We start from the raw sequence: 27,171 nt of genomic DNA, 5'->3' as shown, positions 1-27,171 counted from the left end.
GGCAAATTTTAAGCCAACAAATGTCATGGTTGCTTCCCACACTTCCGGGTGATCTAGCAGAGGAGGGTCCAGGCACCTGTGTGCTCTCAGAGCTCCTTGGGAATCCACTGTGATGCTGGGCTGGAGTCACCGGTGCTGGGAAAACCAGCTGCTGGCGCTGAGCAGGCACTGGGGACATGAAAGGCCACACCTGGCCAGCAGTCCCTTAAAGAGGAGTAACCAGACCACAGCACCAGCAGTCCTTGGGGAGAGGGGGGGAGGGGAAAGGAAATCCCAGCACTGCACCAAGCAGCTGGCAGCTGCCCCGTGTGAGCCCCATGAGTCAAAAGTGGACTAGACATTTCTTACACTTGTGAATTTTCTGGAACCGTGTAGGACACAGGGCTAGTTCCTATGAACTAACAGGGGACTTTAAGAAGATCCTGAAAGCACCTTGCATTTTGTTCAGAATCTCTTCAGCCAGCAAGGACCTCAAAAGTCTGAAGTAAGACATTGTCTCTCTCATGACCAAAAAAGGAGCTGAGCTGCTCACAAAGCCGCTGCCTCCACCGGTGGCCCTTCTGTAGAAACAGCAGCACTTCAGGTCAGAGCAGAAACTTTACTCCATTTCCCATGTCCTAGCAAGAGTAACAGCGAGTTGGAGCCAGAAGATCCAACTAAGGACTCATAAATCCACAGGATGTCAGCTCTGCAAGTGCCCACTGACACCTCTTTGCCTACCTTGGGCCCTCCATGTGGCTTCTGCAGGGAGCCCAGGGAAAACAGAGCTTGTCACCCCAGCTGCAACCTGGCATGAGAAACAAGGAAGAGCCACTATCGTAGTCAACTCGCTGCTTGCTAAGGGCTTCGGGACCCTGCTGAATCTCCACAGTCCCATTTCATAGACACAGAAGCCGAGGGGCCAGCAGGTGAGGCCCCTGCCCCAAGGTCATACAGATAGCAAGTCAGGCCAGAATTCAAACCCAGCCCTTCTGGAGCCCCAGATCCTCCGAGGCGCTTTCCGTCCTGCCTGGCCACCTCCTCAGAAACAGTATCTGAGAGTTGATTATCAGTGGAAGGTAAATACGAGAGCCGGAGAAGCAGGGTTAGACTGAGCAAGGTCTTAGATAGTTGCCCAAGCTGGGGCTAGGCAGGAACTAGTCCAACTGGCTCTTGGTTGCCAAGCTCCACAAGACTGGGGTTGGGGGTAGGAACGGAGGAGGAAGGGTGCCCAGCCAACGGCAAGGAACCCAGCAGGCATCGGTAACTGCTGCTGGTAGAAGACTACAGGAGAACGCAGGTAGTAATCTCTTGCCTAGGCCTGAGCCCATATGGCTGCTCATGAGCTAAAACAGCAGCTTTCAACACCAAAGCCAAGACTGTTCGGGCTCACAAAGAAGCACCTGTGGCAAGATGGCAAAAGCGTACGCTTATCCAGACCTGCATTCCACAGCCCTCCTGGCATAGGAGAGCAGCTAAATACCAACGGCCCGCCCGGGCAGCCCTGTAGATTTACTTCCTATTAAAAACGTGTTGGCCCACAACGTGCCCGTGGCTGCTTTCCCCATCGTCTGCTTCCCAATAAGTGTTTTAACCTCGCCCTTGGTGAGCAGTTCAGGTCATAAGGCGTGGTGCTGGTTTAACACTCTGGTAGTGGGTCTCTCTAGTCCTGCCCTTTCTTAGATAGGATGGAGGTGCTTATGTGTAGTCACATGACCTCTATATACGGATGCTGCCGGTAACCTGAATGGTTCCTAAGCTCCTTCATTCCTTTCTTCAATCCAGCTTCCTCCATGTTTGCCCCCAACTCAATGTCATTTCCCCTCCACCTTCTCATCGGCTCCCCTCCCGACTTCCGCATCTCTTATCAGGGGCTCCACATTCTCTCTCCGTTCAACCAGACGTGAAACTTCTTATTGTAAATACACAACATTTATTGTTTTTTTTTAAATACAGCTAGGTACACAAACTATCCTTGAAAAACAGAAAGTTTGACGTTAAATAGAGAGAAAATAACTGTGATGTACACTGTTTACAGGTTGAGCTGGAGCAACACAGCATTATCCTATTGTGACTTCTGGCCTCATTTATCTGTTATTTAAGGGTTAGCAAGATGCAGCGTGGGAATGCTTGAGTTTAAGTGCTTTGCCTCCACAGTCTCCTAACAGGGATAACTCTACCGGCTTATAACTTCCTGGCACACCAAAGAATCTAACAGGTCCCCAAGAAATGAAGTCCGAAAGCAATCACCAGACATCCAGGAAACAACTGGCAGATCATGTGCTACTCATATTTTTAATTAACACTTACTACGCACCTCCTACTTTCCAGGCCCCAACACATTACAGATGTCCCAAGCCATCCTTGAAGATACTACCTAGCAATGCTTTTTATTTTTGTTTCTTGATTTCTTTTCATTTAACAGAAGACAACACTGTATCAGGCAGGCAGGTGCTTGGTCAGATGCTCACTGCCAGAGTCAGGAGACATCTACTTCTCACCGGTGGTCTTTTGTTTGTTTTTGAGACAGGGTTTCTCTGTGCATCCCTGGTCATCCCGGAACTCACTCTGTAGACCAGGCTGCCCTTGAACTCACAGAAATCCCTGCCCCTGCTGAGATTAAAGGCGAGTGCCACCACCGCCTGGCTTAACATAGTCTTTGTTATCACATTTCTTTTCTTACATTTGTCTGACATAAGTAGCATATTCGTCTATATCACCATGGCTCCTCTTTTATAAGCAAGCAATACTCCTGTCTCCCTAGGGTCATCATTACTTATCTATAATCCCTTGGTTATCAATCTGAATTATATATGGGGATATATAATACTAAATATTATTTGATTCATTTGAAATTTAAACAAGACACAAGCACATACTTGGTGTGGTGCTGTTTGACAAGTCACATGGGGGAAAGAACCAACTCCCACAAATTACACTTTGGCCTCCTCATGTACACAGCAACATGTACACTGTCATGTGCACACATACATAATATATCAGTGGGGTATTTTGGGGAGGGTTGAGTCAGGGTTTCTCTGTGGCTTTGGAGGCTACGGCTGGAGGGCAGGGGCAGGACACAGAGCTGTCGTCACCACATCCACTTTTCGAACCTAAGTTTGCACCAGCTGCATGTGTTGCCCAGTTTTCAATGAAGTTACTTCCTGGCCCTTGGCATTTGGACAGGCTGAAGCTGGCAATGTGGAAGCCTTTTAAGTATTGATAGACCACAAACTTTGCCAAAGGAGGTTTCTGACATGAAAACATCACTCTCAAAACACTGTTTTCACTCAGCCTTTAAGGTGACAATATAGTTATCCATCATAACATTATGAAGTTCATATTAGTAGACTGTCCCCTCACACTGTACTCTCTCCACTGAAATGAGCCCAGTATCCATCTTGCTGTGAACATTGTTGGTGCTCTTTGTCTGGTCAGTAGAAAGACCACTTTCAGTCTTTGGTTTGTGTGTGTGTGTGTGTGTGTGTGTGTGTGTGTGTGTGTGTTTGTTTGTACAGAGCAAAGATCTTTTACTTGGGTCCCAGATTTACTAGGAAACAAGCAAGCTTTTGGGATATCATGATGATCCACAATTCACAGGACGGCCTGTGAAAAAGAAGTGTACCAAAATAATATTTTTGGACAAGAAAAAAAATACACTATACTGAGTAATCGTAACAAGAGCCCTCATCAAATGTCATATCATTTCCATGCTATGGTTTGCTCTCTTCACAGCTGTATAATTTAGTCTTGCAAGTAGCCATGTGGGCGGGCACTGACGGGGCTAAACATCAGTGTGGGTGGGCAGTTGAAACCTAGGTCATCATTCAAAAGGTTACTACAGAGTAGAGGAGCCCCAATTAAGTATTTCATCTTCTCAACCATGATAGGGACCAACGCTCATTTAAAAGTATAGCTGCCAGGGTTTGAGAGTGTAGCTCAGTGGTACAGTATTTACCCAACACATGTGAAGTTCTAGGTTTAATAATTAGCATTACCAACATGCCTGTGTGCATGTACACACACACACACACTCACACACTCACACACTTGCTAGTATCATAACTTGAAGGAAATTTAGACAATATGTAAAAAGTCATTGCCAAGCAAGGTGACAGACGGGCACATGCCTATAATCCAGGAACTCTACTCGAGGAGCTGAGGCAAGAGAATCACAAATTGAGTCCTGCCTGGGCAATTTAGCAAGACCCTGTCTCAAAATAAATAAAACGTGGTCAGTGGAAGAGCGGCTGCCTACCGTGAATGAGACGCACGGCTCAACCCCCAGCGCTGAAAACATAAAAAACTACAACAGAAAACTATTGCTGGTAGGCAAGATGACTGGATTTTAGGGAGATTTGCTATACTGCAAGTTCTATGCTATTATTCTCTACCTATACTTGACAGTATGGTACTATGAGTTTAGAAATTTCCTAAAAGAGTAAACTTCATGCTAAGGATGACTACTGCAATAACAAAAGAATTATTTGTTTGCCAGCCAGCACACTGACTTTTAAATACATTAGTCAATACAGTGGCCTAATCAATAACATTGGTACTTTCCACATAGTAAGGCCATTTTAGCTATTGGGTTTCATTCTCGGTTTAGGGTCACCCACATCTGACTGGAAATACTGTACCTAGTCCATCCATGCTATGTCCATTCCTTCCCCCTGCCATCCCTTTGCGCATCCCACCAGCAGATGGTGTTTTGCCTACATGTATGTCTGTGTGACGGTGTCAGATCCTGGAGTTACAAATACTTGTGAGCTGCCTTGTGGATGCTGGGAATTGAACCCAGGTCCTTTGCAAGAGCAGCCAGTGTTCTTAACCATGGAATCATCTCTCCAGCCCCTAGGCCTGTTATTTCTATTTCATCAACTTGAAGCTTCCTAGAGGCAGAGACATTATTGAAGTCACTTTGCCCATCATCTACAGGAGCTAGCAAACTATCAGAAGGGGGAGGAGAGAGGGGAGAGAGAGAGAGAGAGACAGAGACAGAGAGAGAGGAGAGAGAGAGAGAGAGAGAGAGAGAGAGAGAGAGAGAGAGAGAGAGAGAGAGAGAGAGAGAACAGGAAGAATCCAGCTTCACACATACTCTCCCCCACCTCTACATTTCCATCCTGGTTAACAGGAATGGATTCCAGTCCCAAGGGCTCAGGATTAGTTAGAATATTTAATGAGATACGCAAACCCCACACATGATGGCTAGTGTATGGTGATACCTCAATAAACAGACTGAGGTAGTGGCAACAGCAATGGAGGCGACAGTGGCAGAGACAGGCTCATCAACATCAGATAACTCAGAGGTTCAAACAGGCGATGATCAGAGACACCTTAGTAATGAATTAACTTATTCATTGATGAATAAGTTGTTATTAACGAATTAACTTTGAAGGGAGAGATCTTGCTAGGTACCTGTGGCGCTGACCACGCCTATTTGGGCGTGGCCACAGGTGCATATGGGGCATGTGGGGCATAGGCCTGAGGAGGAGGAGGTGATCTCTCCCTCCCTCACTCTCTCTCAGTTCCAGTCACGTCTTGGAGAGCAGTGGAGACAGGATGCTTGGAGCGCTGAACCCTGGGTTATCAATTTCTCATGTAAGTGATTTCTCCCCAATAAAAATACCTACGGCATCCCTATCCCATGTATGGTAATCTTCATCCAATACCTTCACTAATGCTTATTAAATCATTATCATACCACATAAATAATCACCCAAGCACAGTTCTCAAAGTGACCCTCCACAAGCACAAGTCAGCATTCCCAGGGAGCCCAGGCTGTAGGTTGTACTGGATTCAGGTTCTGCCCCTGCTTCCAGGAGAGCAACATTAAACACCTCTGACATCCTCATTCACTACCTGGCTTCCATTCTGCAGGAAGTCCATGTTCATTCAACTCCAGACACTGTAGATCAGCTTGAGCACATAAGTTCTGCCCTCTGCAACCCCCCAGGCTGTGTCCTCCACTCTCTTTCTTAGCCAGAAACTTGATTTACAGGCTTTTCTCCTTCTCAAAGCCACCCCAAGATAAACTGTCCTATTGTGAGCAGCAATGGCAGGGGTGCAGCAGTCAGATTGACAGGCTTACAGCCCCAGCTCTGCCATAGCCTTTTTTATTCAACACTGGGCAGGCTGCCTTCAGAATGAGGGCAGGTGCTCTGTGGTCAGGGCAGGCATGGTGGCGCACATCTTTAATCTCAGCACTCAGAGGAAGAAGCAGGTGGATCTCGTGACTTTGAGGCCAGCCTGTCTACATAGTGAATTCCAGGCCAGACAGGGCTACCTCTATATCTACGTCCCTGTCTGAAAAGAGAGAGAGAGAGAGCGAGAATGAGAGAGAGAGAGAGAGAGAGAGAGAGAGAGAGAGAGAGAGAGAGAGAGAGAGAGAGAGAGAGAGAGAGAGAGAGAGAGATAAGTTGGTCACTTCTCCTCGCCTAGGGTAGATAGTCCAGGATTCAGTTTTCTCCTCGGTAGCATGAGAAAGACACTAGGGGACCTAGAAGGTCACTACTGCCAGCCCAAGACTCCATGACTTCCTGATTCAGGAGGCCAAAGAGGCCTAATATCAACCAGCTCAGGGGACCAGATCGCATTCTCTGCGGGGAGGAGCCCCAGGCTGGAAGAGCAGGAGTTGTCACCAGGCCACAGCCCTGAGAGGGAGAGGAAGGGAGGGAGTCACATCCGGACACTGGGAAGCTCTGCCTCACTTTCACCAAGTGTTAAATTCCCGTGTGTGAGAACAGCACAGATCTAGGGCCAGAAAACCCTGTCTCCCCCAGATGTGCTCCTCAACTGTCTCCCCCTCTCTCTCCTCTCCCCCAGCCTAATGCCCCATACTCTGGATTAAATCAAGATTCTTGTACGTGCTAAGTGTGCACACCACTGAGCCACACGGCCAGCTCTAGAGAGGGTTCTCTTTGTGGGCGTGCATGTAGATATGTGTTGGGGTGTCTCTCACTCCATTCAATCACCTTCAGACGCAAAACCCTGGAAAGAAACCCGACCCCTGTGCTCCTCCCAGAAGGGGGCGGCAGCCGTCTGCCCTGCCCCTTCCTGGCTGGCTTCTCACCTGGGGATTGTCCATGTACCAGAGGAGGCAGTTGGCCTGCGTGTCCAGGATAAAGTATCTCCGAAGGAACTTGCCAGTGTTCTCATTGTCCTCGATATCCAGAAACCCACAGATTCGGTTCTGCCGATCCACATAAGGCATTCCTGGGCTCTGATCACATCACCCTGCACAACACGAGGGAGAGGCCGGTGAGCGGGAGGTTAAAGTGGGCTCGGAGGGGCCCCACGAGCCTCACCTGTCCCTGGTTAGACACACCTCTGTGACATGCTGGGCTCCTCGACACCAGCTTCCTTCCCTAGGGCCCCAATGACTACCCCATCAGACCCTGGGGACACCTACCAACTCTGAACTGTCATTTTTGATGACTGTAAATGAAACCCATTAGAACTGACTCAGCTAATTTCCCTGAGGCCCTACTATGTGCCGTGCATGGAGTCAGACACTCTATATCCCTAGAGGATCGAAGCTTGGCTATGCACTGTGTGTATGTGTGCTTCAAGAGCCTAAATTTAGTCAGTATTCTTCCTGATCACCACGGGTTACTTCCTAGTCATTCTAGGCCTCAGGTTCCACATCTGGGAAGTGGGAATAATCATGGTACCACACCTTACTGGGCCTCTGGCTGTGAGTTAAATTGGAGGTATAAAAGTAGTCATTACTCTGTACAAAGCTTCAGGAAGTAGTTGGTTACTCGTTTTACACATGGAGATACTCTCAAGGAAGATGCCTCAACAACATTTGGCCAGGAATTTAGGCATAAAGTAGCTGAGTATCGAGGGATTAAATGCCACTATGATGGGTCCCCAGAGCCTGTTGGCAAAGCCATGCCCCTTAGTCCTCCTTGCTGCTGATGGCCCTCTGCTTGCTGTAGTGACTCAACTATGCCCTGTGAGAAGTCATATGCTGCTGGGTGATAGTGGCACATGCTTTTAATCCCAGCACTTGGGAGACAGAAGCAGGCAGATCTCTGTGAGTTCAAGGCCAGCCTGGTCTACAGAGTGAGTTTCAGCACAGGCTCTAAAGCTACACAGAGAAACCCTGTCTTGAAAACAAACAAACAAAAAAATCACGTGTCGAAGTCCTAACCTCCATATCTCAAAATATGAGTGGATTTTGGAACAGGGTTTTGGCTTTTTGTGTTTTGGTTTTTGTTTTGGAACAGCGTCTCACTCTGTACAGCCCAGGCTATCCCAGGCTATCCTCAGACTCTCAATCCTGATACCATAGCCTGCTAAGTGCTGAGGTTATAGTTATGTGCAACCATGCCCAGCTACAGACAGAGTCTTTAAAGAAATATTTAGCATGCCGTAAGGGGCCCTGGTCCATTATGAAACCATATCTTTGAAGATGACATTTGGGACCCAAAGGTTCCAGAAACAAGACAACGAAAGACCTAGGGAGAAGACAGCCACCTATCGAAGGAGAAAGACCTGAAACACCCCTTCATCCTCTACCTCTGGCCCCCGGACGGTGAGAGAATACATTACCGTTGTTTAAGCTCTCAGGCTGTGGTACTTTGCCACGACAACCTGAGTTGGATTCCTACAGCTACCAAATGCCCACAAATTTGATTGTGCAGATCAGCATTATGCATTCCTGACTCTGCTCACATCACCCTGCATGGGAGCGGGAGGGGACTGAGGAGGAGGGCGAAGAAAGCTTTATCTCAGGACCTAGATAAGCCTCACCTGGCTTGACTCACCTCAGTCCAGGGCTGGGAAAGAACAGAAAGTAGAAACAGCAAGTCCCGAGGCCCTAGCACCTTCCCTGACTCTAGAACAGGGCCTCTGGCAGTGTGAGAAAAGCCACCTGTCCTGGCTACTTCATCTCTCCAGAATGAACTCTAAGAGCCTGAAGGAAAGGGTGAAGGTCCCCAACCCCCCAGAGAGAAACCGCCAAGACACCTGGCCTGGACTCATGCACTGTGAGGAAGTTGGACGGAGTCCTACAGGGCTACAAAGCATCATGTCCCCTGCAGATTCCCAAAGCCAACCACTGAGCCCTGACTACTTCAACAGAGCAGGGGTCACAGTGGACCCAGCCAAAGCCCTGCAGCCAAGAGAAAGTGCGAGATGGCTGAAGAAGATACCCCGTAAGCCAACCCTGACTCGGAAAAGCTACTACCCTAGCTTTCCAAGCCCAGAGGAGACAAGTCCCATGAAGCATCGGGACACATTTCCAGGTGAGACTTGCTCTACAAGTGCTGGTTTGTGGGGTGGTGCATTCTCTCCCACTCCAATGAGCCTGTGGCACTGAGAGGGTCCCCAACGAAGCAAGTGCCACATACATTCACTCGCGTACAGGCAGATACCGGCGAACCCCATGGTTCAGGCACGTGCTGGCCAGGTTCCCAAGAGGGACAGAAGCTGCAGCGGGTCAGATCTCATGGCTACTCTTAGGGAATGCAGGGTCAGAAGAATAAAGACGACAGCAGAAACAGCCGAGACAGAACGACGCAGCAGCGTAGCTAAAAAGGAAGAAGAAATGAGAAAAGGACCAAAAAAAAAAAAAAAAAAAAGTAGGAAGAAGAAGTTTTGAAAAGGAAGCGAGCTGAGTAGCAGAAGTGAAGGCAGAGGAGGGGTGGGGGAGGGGCACCCTGAACAAAGTGACATCACCCACTTAGAGGTGTTCTCCAGCTCCGGTCTCTGAAGCGGAGCAAGTTTGAATCCAGAGAAATGAAAAAGCCAAGGGTTAGGAGATGCTTTCGGGAGTCATCCCGGACATGCGGGGTCAGGGGTAGAAGGACAGAGGGACAGTGAACCTGGGAGCAGGGGCCTTGAGTAGGGGGACCAAGCCACTGTGCATGGATAGACACAGAACGTTCAGGTGAGGACAAGGGAGACACCACCCCACCCCACCCCACAACCTAGGCAAATTCCCTGGATGCCAGCACAGCTCTGGAAGCAGAAAATCCAGAGGCCACAGGGCCCTTGCTACTCCAGGGAAATCTCTCCCCACTTCACCCAGAGCGGGGTCTTCCCAAGCAGCTCTGGCTCACTGAATGCAGTCCAGGCTGCCTCTAATTTTTGGTGCTCCCGCCTCAACCTCCCTAGCGCTTGCTAGCATAACACTCCTGTGCCACCGCGCCCAGTGTAATGTCAGCTGCCTGGGAGAACAAAGCTGACTGTCTCCGGGCCAGCTGGGCAGCCCAGTGTCCAAGAACACTCTTTCGAAGTTCCCCTTTTCAGCCTGCAGGATTTACCAAGGTCTGCTTCTTCCTCAAGACAGCAGCTGGAGAGAAAGGCCTCTTTCTCCAGAACTTTACTTCTGTTGAGGGACTTCCCAGCCACATGGATCGACAGCATGGGACCACCAAGCACCAAAGGGAAAGGATTGGAGCAAAACTCTGCTTACAACTTCCAGATTGAACTGTGTGTGTGTGTGTGTGTGTGTGTGTGTGTGTGTGTGAGCACGAATAGGGGGGGGTGTCCTCAGATGGCCTAACGCAGTAAGTCACACAGCTCATCGAGTCTGTGGGAAGGGGGCAGCTGACACAATATGGAAATGTTATGACTACTCCACTTGTTCATCAACACAGTTTTTGATGGATTCAGAATATGAATGGATTGCAGTATGACTTACTTAATCATATCCCTATTGCTAAACAACTAAGTATAGAAGCTAGCTTTTTGCTGTTACAGGTAATACCAAAACTTCATATTTTGTGCATTTTTTCCCTTTGACATGGAAAAGAGCGTATGTTAGAGACAATATGGGGAATAAAGAAATGGTCTATGGCCTTGAGCAGGTGGGGTGGGTGGGGAGGGTCCTAAGATTCTTACACACCTGGGACATGAGGGTGACCGTACTGAAAAGCAGTTTGGCAGTATGCAACAAGACAGCCGAAAATTTTCCTGCCCTTTGAACAATCATTCTAGTTTTAGGATTCTATCCAAATTAACAGAAAGAAGTAGAAAGATGAAAACTGCAATCAAATTTATAACAAAAACTTGAAAGTGACCCAAATAGCTCAATGATCAAGAAATAATTCAATTCTGAGACACTCAAGTATATTAAAAAATATTGTACAACTGTTTTTAAAAAAGCACTGTCTTCAAGTAATTTCTTCTGATGCGTGCGTGTGCACGTACACACATGCACGCACTCACGTGCACACACACACACACACACACGCACACACGCACGCACGCGCTTCTGCATGCAAGTACAGGAACACTCACTGTACTTTCATGTCTGGTGGCCAGATGTTAATGCCAGATGTCTTTCTCAATTGCTCTCTATCACGATTTTTGAGACATGCTCTCACTAAACCTAGACCCTCGCCATTCCAGCGAACCTGACTGAGAACCTGGATCTGCCTGTCCACACACAAGCACAGAGTGCTGGAATGACAGCCACGCTGCTGCACCTGGCCATTTATGTGGGTGTTCGGGGTTCGAATTCATGTTTGCCAGCAAGCTCTTTAGCAACTAGGCCACCTCCCCAGGCCTATTTTCAAATAATTTCTAATGAACCTTAGCAACTCATCATATCGAGTTTTTCAAAGACATAAAATGTTGCATGCCTCAATTGTGTGGATGTCATTCTTACTCCTATGTGCAGATGTTTTTAAAGATTATATTTCTAGTCACCAAAATGTTGACAGTTACTAACCATGATATAGAGGACTCTTGTATATGGTTTTCTATATTTTCTGTAGTAAATATGTGCTAGCTTGTTTACAAAGGGGAAAGTTAGGTGATTCCACAAATGCACCAACAGCAGTTGGGTTTCTCAATCCACTGTAATTGTAGTCCACAGCCTCAACTAAAATGCAGTTCTCTTGCAACTTTTTTGGTGTTTCATCGACCCCAGTCTAATAAAATCAGTGTCTTAAGCAAAGTCAGACACCTGTTGTAAGGGTACCCTCTGTCCATCCTTTGGTCTTATTTCCTGCTGCCAAAGACTCTTACAGGCTCATCTTCCCTCGCTGGTTTGTTCTTTACTCTTCCTCTTAGGAGGGTCCCTGTCCCTGGATCTGACCAAACACTACAGCCCATGACTTGGCTACAGTATCTGAACCACGGGTGACCACTATTCTGAAGAAAGGAACTGGAAATCCTCCTAAGAGCCCCTAGGTTAATGAAGTCTGGTGGCTCATCGCTGCATTCCCGGCACTTGGGAGGCTGAGGCAGGAGGATTGCCATAGGGTCCTGGCCAAACTGGGCTTGACTCAAAACAGCAAAAACATAAAAAAGCCACCAGAAACACGATGACTTTTCCTTGTTAAAACTTGGGAGAGCCGGGCGTTGGTGGCGCACGCCTTTAATCCCAGCACTTGGGAGGCAGAGGCAGGTGGATCTCTGTGAGTTCGAGGCCAGCCTGGTCTACAAGAGCTATTTCCAGGACAGCCTCCAAAGCCACAGAGAAACCCTGTCTCGAAAAACCAAAAAAAAAAAAAAAAAAACTTGGGAGAGAGAGCTGGGGAGATGGTTCAGTCAGTAAAGTCCTTAGGCACGACGAGCATGTATGAGTTCAATCTCCTAAACCTAAAATGACAGCGGCGGTGGTGTGAGCCTCTAGTGCCAGCAACAGCAAAGAAGATCAGGCAGATCCCTGAGGCTCCCTGACCAGGCACCCTCACCTAATTAGTGAGTTCCAGCTCCCAGTGAGAGACCCACTCTCAAAAACGAAGGAAGAGCTGGGGCGTTGTCTCAGTAGGTAAAGAACCTGATATGCAAACATGAGGACCTGAGTCTGGGTCCCCAGCACCCAAGCAGAACTTGTGCAGAGGCGCACATCTGCAGCCCAAGCACTGGGGTTGAAGACAGACGAGCACATAGTAGGGACTTTCTGGACAGCCAGTTTAGTGGAGCCAGTGAGCTCCAGATTCCGGAGCTCAAATAGATACATAGATAGATAAATAATGTGGAAAACCGTAGAGGAAGAAACACATCATGGACTTCTGGCATCCAGACAAACATGCAAATAAAACATAAAAATACAGATACCAAACAGCAAAACAAATAAAAAAAAACCAAAATGACCGGCTCCTGAGGGACAACATTTTGACCTTCGGTCTACACACAGACAGACAGACAGACAGACAGACAGACACACACACACACACACACACACGGGACATGGGGTAGAGTTGATAAATGGGTACAGCTGAGGGAATGCCTTAGTGGGTGACAGTGTTTGTCTCACAAGTGTTCAGCACTGAGTTCAATCTCCACATAAGAATCCCCAACCCTTTCCCAAGTTTTAACAAGAAAAAGAGGTCGTGCTTCTGGCGGCCTGTTGTCATTATAGGAACCAGATACAACTCTGTGTGTGGTGGCACTCACTTGGAATCCCAGCTCTGGTGAAGTGGAGACAGGAGGATGCCTAGACTCTCTGGCTGGCTAACCTAGCAGACTTAGCATACTTCTAGGCCAGTGAGAGACCCTGCCTCAAACGTAAGATGGAAAGCACCTGAAGAACGTTGATGCCAGAGATGGTCCTCTAACCTCCATACATACACTCACACACATACACACTCTACAACAATAATATAATAAGTAAATAAATGGCCACCCCAGACATAGTCATGCATGCCTGTCGTCCCAGTACTTGGAGGTGGAGTCTGGAAAACTAAGCTCATCCTCAGCTACATCATAAGTTTGAGGCCAGCCTGGGCTATATAAGACCTTGCCTCAAAAAAACAAAATATAATGAAATAAAGAACTAACCAGGCATGATGATGTCACCTGTAGTCATATCTACTAGGGAAACTGAGACCTGAAATGCAGGAGTCTGGAGCCAAGCTGGCTTAAATAAGTAAATAAACATGGGCTGGAGAGATGACTCAAGGGTTAAGAGGATCTGGGTTCAATTCCCAGCACTGACATGGCCACTCACAACCATCCCTAACCCTGGAACCAGTGAATCCCACAGGCAAACATGGTGCACATACATGCACACGGGCAAACCATTTACACCCAGAAACAAATCTAAAAATCTTTAATTAGACATTCAGCTGAGTAAGGAAAGATGGACAGACAATTCAGTATTGTAAATTAAAATTTATCAGAGAGCTGGGGATGTTGCCCAGGTGATAGAGCGCTTGCCTAGCAGGAACTGGGTGGGCACTGCAGGTCATCCTTGTAATCCCAGCACTCTAGGAAGTGGAGGTGTGAAGATCAGAAATTCATCCTCTACTATCTATTAACTTTGAGGCAAGCCTGGGCATGTCTCAAAGACAAGGACATCATCTCAAAAGAAGCAAAAATTATAGAGTTATTAGATGATGCAAGCTGCAGTTTAACCAGGACTAAAGAAGTTTCCTAAAATAGACAGACAGACAGACACACACACACTTTGAATGGACCTTCCCTATAACAGGGAGATAGATAATGCCTCTCAGACACCACAATATAGCAAATTAAAAAAAAAAAACAAGTATGGGTTGCCTCTTTATGAGTTGTTGGTCAATGAGGTCCCCTAAACATTATAGGCCTTTGCCAATACTCTGTTATCCTCCAGAACCTGATAGTTCAACCCTATTGCTAGTGATGTCATGTACTTGAGTCATAGAATATGTATCAGGCTGGTACTGACCTGGGAGCTTCATCCCTTACTGGCTAAATATCATAGTGCCAAAAGCTTCTATTTCTGCTAGAAGAAGGGGAAAGTATACAGATGTGAACCCCAGTAGCTACGACAATGCCTGGCCTGGCAAGATCCGCCCACTAGTGCAATAGTGCACAACTGTTATGGGAGTGACCACCACTTTCTGGCGGGGTTTAAGGCTTGCTCCACAAGACAGAACTCATGCCTGACACTGTTAACTTGACCAACAAACTCAGGACTGGTTAGGTCCTAGGTCCTAGGGGAGAACCCACTATTATTACTCTGCTAAACTGTTCCCCTTCCAAGTTCTTGTCTTTATACCCATGGGTTACTTTGTATCTTAACTCTCAACAGATAAGAACCCAGAGTGCTCAGGGCTGGAGAGATGGCTCAGTGGTTAAGAGTACTGGTTGCTCTTCCAGAGGACCCAAGTTCAATTCCCAGCATTCACATGACAGCTCACAACTGTCTGTAACTCCAGTTCTAGGGGACCCAACACACTCACACAGACATACACACAGGCAAAACACCAACACACATAAAATAAATAAATCATTAAAAAAAAAAGGAGGAACCTAGATTACTCACTCTAAATAGGGTGTCCAAGGCTCAGGGATTGTCATGGAAGTAGGGGATTGAAGGACCATAGCCAGAGGTAATAGACATTTGCCTTGAAACATCATTTGTTGGACATGGCAGTATCATTATGCACATGAACTCACAGTGGCTGTGACTGTGACTGTATGCACAAGACCTGCATAACATCAAGCCAGCTACAATCCCAGCATTGACAGAGGAGGGCTTATGAAGCTTCACTGCTAGCTGAGAGGTGACTAACCCATGCTCCAGTAGATGGCTCTAGCCTCATGTACATGCACGTAGCACTAAGTGGATTCAACGGCGGGGGGGGGCGCGTGGAGGTGTTATAATGAAGCTGGAGGAGATGGAGAGGAACTGGAGAGAAGGGAATAGAGAGTGGATCTGATCAAAACACATAAGCATAAATGAAATTATAAAAAAGAAAAACAGTTGTGGTTTGGGTCAGAGTGCAGCTAAGTTGCAAATACTTTCGTAGCGTGTGCTTTGCCCCCCCCCCATTAAAGAGGCAGGAAATGTTGGCATTTGCCTGTATCAGCTCCTTGACTCTTGAGGCAGTTAATGTGGTTTGCAATATGGAGGATCCATTTGCTAGACTATTCTGGTATGTGTGAGAATAGAGAGAAAGTAGTAACAGAAACCACACCCTAAATGGTATTGCTGACCTTACAAAATAAACCTACAAAATTATATACTGTAATCCCAGTCCAAAACTGATTCATTTGGAACTAGAGAGAGGGCTCATCCATTAAGAGTGCTTGCTACTCTCTAGCTTGATTCCCAACACCTACATTGGGTAGCTCACAGCCATCTGTAACTCCAGCTACAGGAGATCAACAGCTTCTCCTGCCCTCCTCCGGCATGTACACACACGGGTGCATAAATACACACACACACACACACACACAATTTAAAATTTTTACTAAGAATTTTCACTTTCCTTTGTAAGAATTTTTTAAAGATTCCTTTTTCGTTCATATTTAGAGATTTTCTTTCACATTAGCCCGTGCTGACAAAGCAGGAACTTTCTAGAATTATGACCTAGTAAGAGTGAAAATGGTGTTTCTCGATCTCTCCTCCCTTGCCCTCCAAGAGCAGAAGACAAGGGACAGCCACAGCATCAGGGAGTAATGACACTGACCTGAATCTGCTAAACTTCTAAGAGAAAAAAAGGATATAGGAAATGACATCAGAGGTCTCAGAAGGGACCTGGGTGTAGAGGTAAGAGCAATCACTCCTTAGCAACAGAGTTCACGCCTGCTCCGTGTGCAGTGTGCTCACAGATCTGCAAAGCCTGGATAACACTAACGGCCCTGTGAAAACAAGAGCATGTGGTGCTCCAGAGCCTGGGAAGTGTGGGGGCACGAGTTTCCAGAATCCTGCTACAGTACCCTTGCACTTTGCAGTGGTCACAAGAGCAAATTCCAAGCTGTGGATGGAGGAGAAATAACACTGGAGAGAAGGGAATGTACCGAGTCCCATGTCCCCGAGGAAGCCTGGGTGAGGAATGCAAACATCTTCAGGAATGGGGAGGTTCAAAAAGGGTGCCGCCCCTCTGACCCTGAGACAGTCCAAACTCCTCTCCATCCCAGGATTTGGGGGAGGAGGGAGGCAGAGAGTGAAGAAGCACATTTTAAAGGAAAGGAGTGTTGGTGGGAAGACAAAAGAAGGCAAAGTCAATGGGCTATTTTAAACTTCAAGACCTCTCTTCTCATTTGCATTGGGATAAAACGCAGTTGGTGGGCCATAGGCAAGAAAGAAAGAAAGAAAGAAAGAAAGAAAGAAAGAAAGAAAGAAAGAAAGAAAGACTCACCAGATCACCTTCCCAGAAAGGTCGAGGAGCAGGCAGGCAGCCACATCTGGGATATAAATAGCCCAGAGAAGCTGAGCTCTACAGTGCTCAGGTCCTGAAAGCCCCCAACTCTGGAGACACCAAAAAACAACCCTGGGGGGAGAGGGCGTCCTCCAAGCAGCTACTTAGGACTACAAAGGAGAAGGAAGCACCATTACTTCTCCTCTCTGCTGCCATTCTGCAAAGTGTACACCATGGCCTAGGTGTGTCTGTTTAAACCTTGTCTAGATTTAGGGAAGGAAGAAGGGCTGGGTGTGGCAAGGCAGATAAAAGCAGGTGACAACGATCAATGTGTGCATTTTGGCAAAAAAAAAAAAAAAAAAGACCACAAAAAAGAGTTGGGTTGACTTCAGTTACCCCATCCACATGTCAAAGGAAGCTATAGAAGGGTTTAGAGTCAGCAGAACCTGGGTCCAAACATGGACAAACTGCTGAGCTCTTCTGGGCCTGTTTCCTCATTTGCGATAGAGACAACCGCTCTGAGTATTAAGTAGATAATGTGTTGGAAATTCTTAACCAGTAAATACCAGGCAAATGTTGTCTTTTAATCTTGTGTGTTAAGTGGGAAAGTATGTTTCAAACTCAAGAGGTTCTGGGAGCCAAGATTGGATCAAAGGTCTTCCAAATACAATCCCCCAAAGGACACCGTCCCTCATCCCTCTTCCTTAATGCCCCCCCATCTTCCCAGTTAATTCTGTCTGGGTGATGGTCTTGTGCTGGGTGGGGCTGGGGTTTTTCTCCCCTCGAAGGCTGCCACACTGTAATGTTTGCTCTGCTTCCTTCCCTTCCAAAGTCTAGCAGATTAGATTGCTGCGTCCGTCCAGCTAACCAAGACAGACAAGAAAGTGAAAGCAGGACTACCCAAACCGCTCATGGTAAGAAAGCTCAGCAGGAGAAGCACTACACCCAGGCCAAAGTCCTAGCAACCAAGCCCTTAGAGAGGACAGAATAAAGAAAGCCTTTCTGAGACCCCCCAAAGCAACAGTGGTCTATGGCAAGTTAAACCTGAGCCATTCGGCCTACAAAGGGACATTGCCCAGCGCTGCACCTGCATGACAGCAGGACAGGAAATGAAAGAAGCGGCCATGCTCCAGCTCTTTTGTCTGTCTGGCGTTCCAGCACTTTCAGCAAACATCTGGGAGGAAGGCAACCACGCTCTTCTGGGGCTTGACTGGCCAGCTAGTCTTCCTGGCCCACCCATTGGGGGCTGGGGGGCAGTGCTGCAAGGCAAGCCCTCTGCCGCTGAGGTACACTCTGTTGCCCCCATTCCCACATTTGCAGATTCACCTCATCAGTGGCCAACAACCAAACCCTGTGTGTGCTCTGGATTGACTCTGTCCCCCAGTAAAACACCAAGCTGAACAGACAAGAGTTCAGCTCACTGGCATGGGAGGTTGCAGACCCTACTAATTCCTTAGCAGGAGAGAGAAGCAGCAAGCACCAGTGTAAGGGAAGAGGAGGGTTTGCAGTCCCCCTCCACCAAACGCACGCAGTTCCTAAATCAGTCTCCAGAAACTGCCAGGTATGAGGTAGGTAAGGATCCCATTGTCAGCCAGCTAAAACTCCACTGGGAATACCACAATCTGTAAAAAAAAAAAAAGAAGTTTGCAAATACAGCCAAAGAACTCTCCGTCTAAAGACAGCAGCTAGAGGAAACCCTCATGACTCGGGTTTGATGTCTCACCATCCTTCTGCTTGCTCTCAGGGATAGCTTTCATTCATTTGCTCAACAAAAGTTACTCTTGCTCGAACCCTGGCTCAGGCAGCACCTAAGGGAAGCTAAGATCTGCCATGACGATTACGCGTCACACACACAAAACAAACAAGCAAGCAAACCTCCTCTGGCCTCTCCAAATATCAGGGGCTGCAGCCTGGTAGTCTAGGTGCTCTGAACAGCCAGGGTCCTCCACTACCCTGCCGAGCTTCTCGCTCACCACTCTCTTACTTCGTTCTTATTATAACCCAGGCAAGTCATTAGACGCTGGGAGGGTAGAAAGAAGTTTTATCTTCAACCCCGTTGCGTCTGTTGCTGAAGGCTTTGTCCTCCCCCTCGGAAGGGGGCGGGCAGCAAAGAACGGAGGAGGGGGGATGACTTGGAACTTCAGCCCCAACTGCAAAGCAAAGTGACCCCAGGAGCCACAACTGGTTCAGACTCCCCCTGCTCCTCCTCTAGCGTTTACAGTCTGGAAAAAAATCTTTGAGTCCGAACGAAGACAGGAGTTATAAACAGAAGATGCTTAAGAAGGAAGGAAGCCTTTAAGGTGAAAGACTCGGGCAGGGCGGCCAGGGGCAGAGGTGAACAGGGGTGTCCTGGGAATGCCCTGATACCCTTTCCTTCCCACACAACCTCCTTTCTTTTTTCTTTGCCTTTTAAATTTTAACGGCACAGTCTCCGAGACCGAGCAGAACAAGGAAGCGAGGACGCTGAAGGGGACAGAAAGCAGGCTTCTCCCTCGAAAGGGTTGCCTAACCTGGCACCGACCTGCGTTTTCCACCAAGTCACCTCCATTGCCAGGAATCCCAGAAGCCCATGGCGGGACCAGACGAAAGGAGGAGTCTCCCCGGGGTAGCATTCTAGGCCCGCCAAGTTAAACCGGAGTGAGAAGGAGAAGGAAGAGGCTCCAGCACCCCACTCGTGCCCGAGGGACTTGCCTGGGATGTTCTCTGTGCTCCTCCCCTACCCGCTGCCCGGGCAGTCCTTGCGGGGCTACTACCCCAGCGCTAGCACCGCGGAGAAGTTTCGCCGCTGCAAACGTGAGAAAATGCAGCTCCACGGGACACCGCCCCCACACGCCCCACCCCACAGCCCGACCCCTGGCGGTGGCGACCTTGGTCACCCTGAAGGCGCCAGTGCACGGGAGGAGGGGCTGTCCTCGGGGCTTTCCTAGGAGCTTGGGAGGTCTCCCGGATCGGGCCACCTCCGGTCGTCATCCACCACCCGGACTGGCGCCATCGAGCCCGCGCGCTCGCTCCGCCCGGCCAGGGCCCTTGCGCCGCGCGCTTCTCCACCCGACTCACCGCGCTGTGCGCAGCAAGGGTCGCATCGGGTCCCAGGGTACTGCGCCTCGGGGCTGCGACTCCCAGCCTGTCCTGCCGCGCTCTTCTCCCCCACCCTCCGCCGTCCTCCAGGGACGTCTCTTGACTCTTTTTTCCGGGTTAATTACGTTTCGCATTAAAGTCAAACCCAGCCCCGGATGTGAGTACAATACTCCGTGGGCCTCTGGGGGAGGAGAGGGGTGCGGGGACCGCGCGGGGACAGCAGAGGGGGTGCGGGGGAGAGGGGGATGTGGCCGGGCCGCAGCAGGTGTCCGCGCCGGGGTGCGCGACCCGGCACTTCACGAACCTACTCCGCAGGGCGCAGCCCGCCCAGCCGTTGGGTTCAGGGGTGGAGAGAGGAGTGCATCACCCTGAGGTCTGCAGTGCGCCCCAAGATCCCGGTGGGCTGCCAGCTCTCTGACCCGGCTTGCCCGGCCCTTCTCGGAGCACGCAGCTCAGTGGGAAAGAGCAGCCCGGATTTGCTAGGTTCGGCCTAAGGTGACCGACAGAACTGCTTCCTCACCCTGCAGCCACATAGCAACCCATAGGTATCAATCCCGTGCCCGATGAGGAAACCGAGACTCCAAGACATTAGGTAACATGCTCTGGGTCCCCAGTCAGTAGAGGGCAGGTCTGTCCGGTCTGACACAGGCCTTCCTCGTGGGGACATAGACATTTAAATGAAAGAAAAGCTAGGCGGACAACATCCGAAACCTAATGTATAGTGGATTCGCCCAGGGACTGGGCACCGAGAGATGCCGCATCTGGGGGATGCTGATGTCAGCCCCGCGGGTCCAAAGAGTCCTCCGAGGGAGCAGCGTGAAACTCGCCCCGGGAGGCTGTGCAGGACCAGGCCTGGATTCGCGGGTGGGCAGGAAAGGCCAACTCAACAGCAGAGCAGTGTATGGCAAAGGCAGCCTGAACCAAAACCTGGGGGCCGAGGGCCACAGCCAGGTGAGCCGCCGGGAAGGCGGGACAGCCCGCAGCACACGCCCCGAAAGCTCCAGTGATGAAACCGCAGGCGCTTCCTCTTCTATTTTGATTGCCAAAGCGAAAATGGGCCGCCCAGTTCGCTCAGGTGTGAAAAAAAGACGTTTGCTTTAGAACATTTTGCTCTAAATGAGGAAGGAAAAGACACAAGATTGGGGGGAGCCATTTCCCTTGAAATAAACACCAACGTCAATTTTGCGCGTTCGTAGAGGTCTGTTGCCCTGCGCTTGGGCTTCCAGCAGCCTTACCCCCAAGCTGGGTAAATCCCAGCCGGTCCCCCTCCCCTAGGCAGCTGGTGACCCGTGACTTGCTCGGGTCAGTGAGTCAATTCTTGCAACGTGTTTCTTCCCAACACAAAGGTGCTATGCGATTTCTTTTTTAAACGAGATGGTCATTTTTACCGTAAAAAGGAGCATAATTCTTGGAGGAGGGGGATTCATGCTGGAAACCATCAACTCCGGTCGGACTTGCCGAATGAGTGCTGCCTGAAAATCCCACTGGGACGATAGTTTAACAGCAATGCAAGCGTCAGATTTCATGGTATGGTTCCTATTAAAACCCATAAAACTGCTCCTGTGGGGGACTGCCTGACTCACCCAGTCACAAGTGTTGCTGAACACTACTGTATTGGCTGCCTGGGAGGCAGAGAAGCCAAAGGCTTCGATTTCCTGCACAGATAAGATGGGAACCTGTACCTTTCCGGATGGCGGGAGAAATCAACCTTCAATATTCCGGGGAGCTAGACCAGCCTCTGTGACAGGGGTTCTCGTGGGCTGAGCTTCTAGTGAGCCTAAGAACTAGTTTAGGGTAAGCTTTACTCCCCGGGGCGGGGCGTGTGTGGCAAGAATGGGAGCTGAGGAAGGGTCGCACTTCACTGGGAACCCCATACTGCCACCTCGGTCCCAGGGTTCTGCATTGAATCCAGTCAGTTCTATCATTCTGGTTTCCCAGTTTTCTCAGATAGCCCCTACCACCAACTCTAACAAGCACCACCCAGCAGGTCTGCAACTCAGCTTGCTATAGTCTGTCTCTGTCTGTGTCTATCTGTCTCTCTCATAAAATACACATACCAGAAATTACACCTTTGTAACCAATTCAAAGTAGCATATTGTGCATTTGTCACCACTGTACAATTCCAGACAGTTTTCATAATCCCTAAGGGTGACCCCGCAGTGTCCTCTCCTCCTCACTATTTTGCTTTCCATCAAACCTACACACGTGGGACATTTCACATGTGACTACATGGCAGCAGCTTTTGTGCCTAACTTCTCACACGCTTGGCATTTCTGGTAAGATCATTTTGAAATCTTTTCATTCTCTGACTTAATGCATTAACTTTGTCTCCCTGCAATAAACCAACAATGTGAGTCTCACCTAAAGGGTGAGGGACATCAGAGACAAACTTTTCCGTGGACTATTTCGGTCACCTCACTGAATCAGAGCAACATAAAGTTCCAAAATATGTTTAAGGTTTTGTAGCTAGTTAGTGGTTTCAGCTGGCTCCAGAACACGGAGCTAAACTGCTGTTAGACTCTCCTACCAGAGAAACTTCCCCTGGAGATGGGGCTGTCTGATGAGAACTAAGAATCTAATCAGCCCTGGGTCTTGCACAGCAGTTTCTTCGTGTGCTTTCTATTTCCAAAGCTGGTGAACCAGAGGAGCTAATGGCATTGAGTGGTGAGCCAGTGTTCCCTCCAGAGAACTGTATTGATCTTTGTCCTCAGAGGTCCCGACCATTAAGGTTCTGAGCTGCAGCTGGGGCCACTTGATGACACCAAAGTCAATTCACTTGGCCCTCTTCAAAACCGTTTGTTTTGCCCAGAGGTACACTGCTTCCGGGCCACATAATGTACCTCCGAGATTCAGAGGCCATTTTTCTAGGTAGTAGCTTTTTTTTTTTAATAACAAAGTGCCACAAAGCAATTGCACCATTCAATTCTACGATTACCTAAATTTCTGCTATTCTGCTCAGCTTTTGAGCCAGTTATGTTTCTTCCCATACGAGTTCTATTTTCTTCTTTTCTAGGGACTTACTGTTAACTGCTTTACGTATACGCCCCTTGCAGTCTTGCAGTGATGCCGAGTGCCAGGATCCATTATTTCCCTATTTTGTACAGTGCAAAGATGAAGCCTGGGTTCGGAGCCCAGCGGCCTCATGCCAAGGTCGGCCCTTCTTCTCCTGAGCTACATCCACTTGCCTCAGTTCCAGTCATCCTATTTCCACTTCAGGGCATGTCCTCAAGGAGGTCATGGCTACAAAAATGCAGAAATTTTTGTGTACAAATGTGCATATTCACCTCAGCGTTGTCCCCCATGTTAAGAACTGGGAATCATTTAAGGGGTAGGACAGGTCAACACTGGTATATGAACGCATTCTTATACTGCGCCCGGAACAAGGAAGAATGTAGTTTGGGTTGGGAGCTCATCCTAAACCAGCACCAGAAAGGCCCAGGGGTCAGTTCAGAGGACAAAGAGCTAGAGGGAGAGAGGAGGAGAGAGGAGGGAGGGGGAGGGGGAGGGGAGGGGAAAAGAAGAAATCCTACTTAAAGACATTACAAAGTTGTATATATCATACAAAATATAAACGTGAATGACTATTCTTAATTTTAAAAATTATTTTTATTTTACGCGCATTGGTGTTTTGCCTGCATGTGTGTCTGTGTGAGCATGTCAGATCTTGGAGTCACCGACTGTTGTCAGCAGCCATGTGGCTGCGGAGACTTGAACCTGGGTTCTATGGAAGAGCAGTCAGTACTCAACTATTGAGCCGTCTCTGCCTCTCATTTACTCGGGCACCATCTCTCACCGAACCCGGAGTTTGCTGACTCAGTTGATCTAAATAAACAAGCTTGTCCTAGGAATCCCTTTTCTCTAGTTCCCAAATGCTGGTTCGTCGGTAGGTCACAGTGCTCACCAGCTCGTACGTGGGTCCTGGAGAGCCAAACTTCAGCCCTCATACTCGGGCAGCAGACGCTGTATTCACTGAGCTACCTCTAGCCCATGCTTACTTTTCTTAGTTTTGCAAAAACGCGTGTTTGTTTTTAGTTATCAAAAGAACAATTATTTAAGTTTTAATAAAAATTGGGGCTGGAGAAATGCCTCATTGGATAGGAGCACTGACTGCTCATTTCCTAAAGTACCTGGGTTCAATTCCTAACACTCACATGGCAACCTACAACTTCTGTTAACTCCAGATCTGACACTTTCACAAAGACACACAGACAGGTAAAACAAGCACACATAATTTTTTAAAACGAAGTAAGTTTTAATACAATTTAAAAGTTCTATGGGATGGAAACGCACATTGCTGTGGGGAGGGGATATTGTGGGTAAAGAGTTAAGTAGGACGAGGCACACAGATCAGGGGAGGTTTGGGAGAGATGAAGAGCCAGTTATGGATGGGGATACTAAGGAACAGGACCTGGAGAAGACCTTGATGGGTGGCATGTGTAAAGGTGAAAAGGTATGAGAGAGAAGAGGGGGATTTGGGATCAAAACTGACCAAATGCAGGCTAGGGAAATGGCTCAGTTGATGAAGTGCTTGAGTTAGTAAAGACAGAACAGCATGTGCCTCTAATCCCAGCCCTGGAGATGCAGAGGCAGGAGGATCTCTGAGCCTCATTGACCCACAGTCTAGCTGAATCAGTAAACCCCATGTTCCAGAAGAGACTCTTTAAGGGGGGGGGGGTGAAAACTGCCTGGGGAAGACACATGACATCAGCCTGTGGCCTCCACACACAAATGCTCATATGTTCATGCTCACATGTGTACGTATTAGTGCAACACCTGTACACACACACAAAGGATGATCAAACCCAAAGTATTGGTGCGGTGGGGGGTGCCGCGGAACAGTTCAGAGGAAACATGGGATAGTTACTTTTCTGGTGGTCGTGAGAAAATGCCTAACAAAAGCAACTGAAGGAAGCGAAGGAGAGAGGTGGGTAGGAATGTCATGGAAGCAGGAACTAGAGGAGGACACTGCACGCACAGTCAAAGCAGAGGGGGCGAAGGTTTGCGGTCAGCTCACCGACTCCTTTCTCTTCAGCCTGGGACCACAGCCCTCAAAATAGTGCCACCCATCTTTAGACCTAGTCTTTTCACCTCAGCTAACCCAATCTAGAAAGTCCTTCCCTGACATGCCCAGACCTTTGTTTCCATGGTGACTCAAAATCCCATCTTGTTGACAATTGTTTACAGGCACACAGGTGCAAGGAGGAGTTTGGTGGGAACAGCGGGGGAGACGGGGAGCTACAGCCGCTCTGGTGTTAGCGGTGCTGAGCGAAGGCTTCTAAATAACCAGCGACAATCTACAAGGGTTTGACTCCCTGTCTGTCGTTAGCTGTTCCAACAGCCAAGGAACCCGTTTCTTCCCTTCCCTGTGTCTCTACAGAGCAGTGGCGGCAGGACAGAGACTGTCAGGGGCGGCTCAACAAAGCACTTACCCAGCATGCTCCAGCACCCCCATCCCAGCCCCATCCTCCTGGCCCCACGAAACTAAATAAAAATCGGTGTTGTGCCTTTGCATTGAAATCATTATATTTCACCCTGAAATTGGTCTACAAAGAGCCAGCTGCTTGCACATTCTTAGGAGATAATAGATTGTTAGTTTCATTTGACAGATGGAAGAATACAGTTTTTTTCCCAGTTCTTCGAAATTTTATTCTCTTGGACATGTGTGTAGTATCTCATTTTGCAATTGTGCACACATTATGCGCCCAGTTTCATAAAGATGAGCTTGTGTGTAGGTACAATTATTTTGTATATATTTTTAAAATTGTTCTTCATACAATATGCTTTGATCATATTCTTCCCGTCCCCCAACTCTTCCAAATCCCCATATTTCCACCACCCAGCTTCATGTTTTCTCCCTCTCCCTCTCTTAAAAAGCAAAAACTGAAAACTCAAAACAAGCGGAAAAACAACAACAAAAAAAAAGCATATAAAAAATGGAGTCGGTTTTTTTGTTGCCCAAGTCCTCCTGCCCTGGAATGTGGTGGATAAACCGATTTCCCCTTCCCAGGAGGTATCAACTGCGAACATCTTCTTGGGAAGCAGTGGAACTCCCTCCGTGTCCAACCCCCCTTCTCCACGCCAGGATTTCATCTGGTGAGAATGTGGGTTTGAATCTCAGCCTCCCTCCAGCAGTCATGATCTGAGCCCTTGGCTCTGAATCATGGGTCAGCAACTCAGCCCAAAGTCCAGGACCTATCTCTTAACTCAAACTCTCAGAGACTTGGGAGTAGGAAAAAAAATAGGAAGTGGAAGAAACATCGGAAATTTCTGTTTATAACACAAGGGAAACCACAGTAAGGGACACTAATAAAGTCAGACGGAGGAAGATAAAACTTTTGTGAACTCCTGGAAGTTTATGCATAATATCAAATGTAAAATATAAACAGGAGATGTATCTGTATACATACCCACATGTATGTATGCGCGCGTGCACACACACACACAGACACACACACCAGAATTATTTCCTAGTAACAAAGTTTGGAAAACATGACTATACTGTTAAATCTGACTCAAATCAAAACTTAAAATCGACTGTTCATCCTGTTCCCAGAAATAAATCAGTCATTTCTATTGATTCCTGCCTGTGGCATGGCCTTTTAGTCAGCTTGGTGCCTGCAGTGTTTGTGGAGGATCCCGTGTCCCCGGTGACCCTGACAGGCAGAGGCAAACCTCTTTCAGAAAGAGGGCCCAAGCAGCTGCCTTACCTCCAGACACACGACCATGCTTTAGCCCTGTGTGGAACTTTACTCTTCAGACTCGGTTATATTTCACACCCTCAGCACTGAGGTCACACCGGGAAGGGGGGTTTGAAGTAAATCCGTGTGGATGACACAGTCCACACCATCAGTGAAATTCATCTTGGGCGCACCTATTCCAGGGGATGCCTCAGCACAACACGGTAAGAAATCAAAAGAGGTGTTTGCATACGGCAATATTTGTCCTTACATCATTTTAAGAGGAAAACAGCCCTTCTACATCCTGAAGAAACGCGTGTGACATTCAGTTCTCGTTATGAGGTATTAAGATGTGGGGCCAAATGGACCTTTAGGAATTGACTAGGGGGCAGCAAGGCGGC

The 27,171-nt window shown here is 48.3% G+C and overlaps 1 protein-coding gene across 8 annotated transcripts in view; it reads right to left on the bottom strand.

Annotated features, from left to right (window-relative positions):
* The window catches only part of Plekha2 (pleckstrin homology domain containing A2), an 81,825-nt gene that overhangs the window by 34,994 nt on the left and 19,660 nt on the right, over positions 1–27,171 (bottom strand). For 2 of the 8 annotated variants that reach the window (XM_005066564.4, XM_040731993.1), the window contains exons 1-2: positions 19,707–19,829; positions 7,052–7,215 (exon numbers count right to left, since the gene is read on the bottom strand). In XM_005066564.4, coding sequence (XP_005066621.1) covers positions 7,052–7,192 — 141 coding nt within the window. In that variant the 5' untranslated portion in view covers positions 7,193–7,215; positions 19,707–19,829. Of the gene's footprint in view, positions 1–7,051; positions 7,216–18,495; positions 18,519–18,543; positions 18,638–19,536; positions 19,864–20,072; positions 20,206–20,397; positions 20,836–27,171 lie in introns of those variants that run through there. The other 6 variants (XM_021225130.2, XM_040731992.1, XM_005066565.4 and 3 more) reach the window with 6 other exon arrangements.

This window comes from Mesocricetus auratus, unplaced genomic scaffold (assembly GCF_017639785.1).
Source record: "Mesocricetus auratus isolate SY011 unplaced genomic scaffold, BCM_Maur_2.0 Super-Scaffold_100026, whole genome shotgun sequence".
NCBI lineage: Eukaryota > Metazoa > Chordata > Mammalia > Rodentia > Cricetidae > Mesocricetus > Mesocricetus auratus.
This window is presented reverse-complemented; position numbering and strand designations above follow the sequence as displayed.